General features: G+C 39.2%; 1 protein-coding gene across 1 annotated transcript; it reads right to left on the minus strand.

Annotated features, from left to right (window-relative positions):
- Positions 1-1,608: 1,608 nt before the first annotated feature.
- On the minus strand, positions 1,609-3,862 carry LOC148028278 (uncharacterized). The gene is made up of 2 exons (XM_087690077.1): positions 2,529-3,862; positions 1,609-2,122 (listed from the first exon to the last, which is right to left on the minus strand). The coding sequence occupies exon 1, from the start codon at positions 3,807-3,809 to the stop codon at positions 2,577-2,579; it is 1,233 nt and encodes a 410-aa protein (XP_087546203.1). The 5' UTR covers positions 3,810-3,862; the 3' UTR covers positions 1,609-2,122; positions 2,529-2,576.
- Between the last annotated feature and the right edge of the window lie 1,923 nt (positions 3,863-5,785).

Here is a 5,785-nt window from a genome sequence, read left to right on the forward strand (position 1 = left end):
ACCGGCAAATCACCGGGAGAGAACCGACACGTCCGCGAAAATTTGGGGCCCATACTGATATTTATCTTCGCACGCAGTGCATGCAGATGCAGTCAGTCCACGCCTGAATCGAGCGATTGAAGCATCGATTGTAGGAATGAGTGGTAAAAGGCTGTAATGTAATGGGCTAGCTAATTGAAGTTAGAGAATGCTCATCAATACGGTCGATCAGTTGACAAGCACGTCGACTCTCGCACGTCGAGCTCCCCGCATTACTTGCGCGCGCGCACGTCACACCCACACACACACACACACTCTCTCTCTCTATTTGTTGCTATCTGCAATTAGCTGCCCTCGCCATACTCGGCAACTTGTATGGTTTGATTAATGTGTGTGGCATCTATAATCGGCCACCGCCCACCACCACCTTGCATGCTATATTAACTCTTTTTCAGTCGTATGCATTATCCACGTTTGGACTTGCATGAGTGAGCCTTCTTCCATGAACCCATTGCCATTTTTTCATCACAACTACAAATGGTTAGGCCTAGACTCAAAACATGGCCACAATATGCTATGATCCTTTGTGCCTTAATTTGAGAATATCATATAAAGTCCTTGGTGCCCACAATCCGCTTCATTCAGTGTGTGCTCATTCACTGAGGACTAACATCCTTTCCACTTGCATCAGGTTTTAGGTCAAATCCTTGTGGAATGGTCCATAGAACTAAGAGTATGCTATAATGCTCCTCTTCTTTGCTTACCTAAAATTTCTCTCCTTCATTTCTAACCACCTACACTAAAGAAGTTCGACAAGGAGCTTCCTTTCCCCACACTCTAAACCTAAAGAAGCTTAAGTACCCCTTACAATAGATATTATGTGCCTTGAGCGCCAAGCCTTTCATGCTTAACTTTGTCACCATTTTATTGGATTATCTCCATGTAGGCCTTGAATGCAGATGGTGCATACTATTTTCAAGTCTTTGTGCTAAGAATTATAGATTAATGACTCTTCTGAGCCTTCCATAAGATTATTAATTCAAGACTTCTCTACAAGTCATTGTAGATTATTCAAGCTCCATAAATTTAGGATAGCTAGACAAATCATACAGTGAACCATGAAATCTCCAAGTTGGTTCATCACATATACTTGTGCCATTGCCACTGTGATCAATGACTTTTTTATTTTTGTAATAAATCATAGCTAATCATAGATGAATGCATGTTTTTGAGATGTTATATAATTGATCACGGTGCCAATGTTTCATAATTAACTAGTCAAAGCTTTATGGTATAAAATATCGATCGCTATACTTGCATGTGAATTCATACTCTTAACTTAAGTGATAGTTGACTCTCATATAAGATTATGTTTGTAGACGTGGTTATAATATTTAAACAAGCAAGATATAAGAAGTTTGTACTAAGTTTTCTTTTATTGTGAGTGGAAATTAAGGTTAGTATCTTACTGATGAAATTACAATTACTTTTTGGTGTGACAAGAGATTTGTAGAATGTTTCTAACTTGTTCTTCCTTGTTTAGTACCTAGTTGCCTTCTAGCTCAGTGAGTTCAATTATATTCACAATAGCAAGAATAGATTCTTAATGTACTAAGAAACTTGCACAAATAATTGAAACTCTCTAGTATTGTTGATCTCTCATGAAACCCTACCAAAATGTGCACATGTAAATTGGAGTACAAGGTTTATTTACTCAAGTTTCAACATTTCTAGAGATTATACTTGAATAATATACAACAATGTACACATTGGTTGTGAGAAACAAACTATACAATATGGGGAGATCTAGGTGTTGCTAATATTGATGACATTGAAAAGTGATGATGCTTTGAGTTGTTAGAGGATGGTAAGCATGAAAAAGTTGCTTGTAGGGATGCCAAGGTGTCACATGTATAAGCTTATATATTGATTTACATGTTTTTTATAGTCTAACAATGACTTAGGTAGTAAAAGGATATCACTTCTATCTGCTTCTCAATAAAGCACCTTGTTTGTAGTCCAACAACAACTTGATATCACTTTATTTGCTCCTAAAGGAGGCCTCATAGCACATTTGAATACACAAAAGAGCTTTTAGATCTCCCCCAAAGATATTGTTCCAACTTTGCTCTATTTATTCATACTGCAAAATAAGATAGGACCTACAGTGAGTAAGTCATTGCAAGGAGAGTAATATAATCCTAACCAAAGTGATATAGGTAGATTATAGTGAAACAATGTATTGATCTTGATGCCATCTAATATATGCTATAGTTTAACTAGTTCATGTGGTAAAGAAACCAAATTCAATATCAATTGCTTCATTGATGATAGTAAATGAGGTGCTCTTTTAGTAATCTTCAACAAGTACCACTCAAAAAAATCCTAACAAGATGCATGCATGATATTGTTGTACACTTTATCTTCAATTTAAGCTAAATTTGTATAATTGTAGAGGTGATTTAGGTGGTCAATGAAGCTCACTCAAGATAGGCAAAGGATGTAAATCTAGCATTATATGCTCTTATGAGCTAGATTTGAGTTATTACCTTAGGTAGAAGACATAAAGACCACCTCCATAGCTAGCTTCTTGAGTGCTAATGAGGACCACCCTCAAGTGGCACTGTAAGACCATGCCCTTGATTAACATTTTTGTTTAGCCCTTGAAACACTTTATCAAGATCATTAGGATTGGCTTGTTCTCTCCCACCACCACTTTTTCGAGGACCTTCATTACCTTCTCCTTTCCTACCAGGACCTTGTTGGAACAAACCTTCTCCCACAAAGCCTTTAGGACCATCAACAAATTGAGGTCTAAGTTCTTGTCCTCCACCACTTTTTCTAGGACCTTCATTCCCTTCTCCTTTTCTACTAGGACCTTGCTGAAACAACCCTTGTTGGGCATGATTGGCTATAATGTCTGGACCATCCTGATGCCCCCCACTCTTTCTAGGACTGTCATTCCCATCTCCCTTTCTAGTAGCAAAACCTTTGGATTGACTGAATATTGTGACTTGACCATCTTCATGCCCCCCACTTTTTCTAGGATTGTCATTCTCGTCTCCCTTTCTACTAGCGAAAGTTTTGGATTGACTAAATATTGTGGCTTGACCATCTTCATGCCCCCCACTCTTTCTAGGACCATCATTTCCCTCTCCTTTTTTACCGGCCAAACGTTTGGACTGATTGAAACCTATGTCTAGACCATCTATATACCCCCCACTTTTTCTAGGATTGTCATTCCCCTCTCCTTTTCTACCAGGACCTTGTTGGAATAAGCCTCGTTTAGAAAAACCTCCATCTGGATGCCCCCCACTTTTTCTAGGACCATCATTTCCTTCTCCTTTTTTGGCCACCGAGCCTTGTTGGAACAAACCTTGTTGTGTAGAACCATCTTCATACCCTCCACTTTTTTGGGGGCCATGATTGCCATTTGCTTTTTTGGTTGCTGGATTTGGCTGCCCAACAACACTTTCTTGTGGCCAGTTGAGTGACAGTTTACGAGGGAGGACTTGTGTGGAATCCCCACCGCTCTTTCTGGCCGGTCCTTCATTCCCTTCCAATTCCACGTTTCTTCGAGGAGCGTGGGCCGACGCATCACGCGTGACGGTTGGAGCGATGCGGCGATGAGGGCCTTGCTCTTGTTCACGTCCACCTCGAAAGGACGTGCTGGGGAAGGGTCGGAGCAGCGGGCGAGCCTTCTTGGATGGAGGAGCTCCACCACCATAATATTGAGCTTGAGCATGGCCTGCCGTGAATGAGGAGATGGCGCAGGCAAGCAAGCAAGTAGTTAGGAGGGCGAGGTGGCTCGTGCGCACGTGTGAAGCCATTATCTATATATATGTCTCTCTTTCTCTCACCTTGTGCGTGTGTGTGATCAGCCAAGGCTCGCCGGCTCCAATTTATAGTAAACTTGCCAAGCGAGTGATATTAGAATAACCAGGCGCTGTAGACCTAAAAAGAGAGCCTTTCCATACGAATGAATATGAGAGAGAGAGAGAGAGAGAGAGAGAGAGAGAGAGAGAGAGACTCTATGGCTAATAACTGTCGAGAGGTGGCCGAGAGGAGACAAGCTTTATCTCTATCCCCACACGTGGCCTGCCCCCCGGCCCCACACAAGAGCGCACTTGCATGAGCCAAAGCTTAAAAGATCACATGTGAAGCTTAGTTAGTTGCTAGTTAGTATCGCCATCAAAATAATGACAAATAGGTGACATTATTACAACACTACTAAGGCGTTGTTACCATTACCACCCCTAGAATAATTGTATTATGCATGTTATCATCATTAAAAGTTGCAAAGTAATTATCATGTAGCAAGAATTTTTACTAGTAATCATCATCATGAGGATTAAATAACTAATAAATAGGACCAACGAGCTACCTCCCCACTTGGATATTTGCATTCCCCACTTAGATATTTGCATTGAACATTGTGACTAAGCTATTTAGTGAGTGGAACCACACTATCCTTCCACTTTCTTAGGGAAAATGTCGAAAGTTCTTTTGCTAAGTGGATTGAAATAGAAACATATCACCTCAAGGCTCCAAGCTATACTTTTTTGGAGTCAAGAAACATATTTCGAATTTATTTCTTTTCACTTTTCAATCCACAAAGGAAAAAAGGTAACTCATTTTTTATATTAATCAACCATTCCAATCGTGGCCATCTCGGCTTAACACTTTGAACACTCTTAAGATGGCCTCCTTCGTCCCATTAAATGCTATTGGCATATTTTATCTAAAGTCATTGATCACTAATGGATTTTAGCTATTAAAGGAAAGTGACTACGGTTATGATATTTTTCAAACCTTTCATTTTTAGGAGTCCTCTTTTCATTATGGTGTCTAAGAATTCACATTACATCATATTCTCACTAGTCTAATGCACTAAGTATTATTACATGCTAGCCAATTGACAATGCATCGCATTATTACTCATCTAATGAACTAGATATTGCATATTAGGAAATTTAATATGCATAAGCTAATCCATTAGAGCATTATGACCATGTTGGTCAATTTGTACATTTGTTTATAATTTCTTCTATGCCTTACTCAATGCTCACATCATCCACTACACCTTTTACTTTTATAAATTTGAAAAGCATTAATTCACAATGTGTAATCCCAATATACATTGTATGTACAATGCTAAAAGTAGAGAAAACAACAAACTATGTTGTAAAAAGCATATAGTCTGTTGTGAAATAACCTACAAAGAATTAACATGGATGTCATGTGTATATGCACCATTAAAAGTAGAAGAAAGTTTAACATTAAAAAAGTTAGCATTGAATACTAAAAATTGTGAGAAGTTGTCCCATTTACAATGGGAAACTTTGTGTTGTGGGCCATCCAAACTCTGTAGAGCCCAAATGGAGCAAACATAAAGCATAGCATGGTAATGCACATGCCAATCAATAAAAATTAACTTACCTAAAGCTTTATTTAAAACTTGTAGAAAATGTGAAAAATAATAGCAATATAAAGTTCCTAATGTGGACACGTGTATCCTAATACACACACACACACACACACACACACACACACACACACTCTCTCTCTCTCTCTCTCTCTCTCTCTCTCTCTCTCTCTCTCTCTCTCTCTCTCTCTCTCTCTCTCTCTCTCTCTCTCTCTCTCTCTCTCTCTCTCTCTCTCTCTCTCTCTCTCTCTCTCTCTCTCTCTCTCTCTCTCTCTCAAGTGACATGCTATCAAATTATATAAGCTCTATTGAGGCCCAAGTTTAAATCATGACCTTGAAAATCATACAATACCTAGAGGGTGGCTAATCATATTGTAGGCA

Source organism: Lygodium microphyllum, chromosome 12 (genome assembly GCF_053477565.2).
Source record: "Lygodium microphyllum isolate KBCC chromosome 12, Lygodium_microphyllum_v1.1.10, whole genome shotgun sequence".
Classification (NCBI taxonomy): domain Eukaryota; kingdom Viridiplantae; phylum Streptophyta; class Polypodiopsida; order Schizaeales; family Lygodiaceae; genus Lygodium; species Lygodium microphyllum.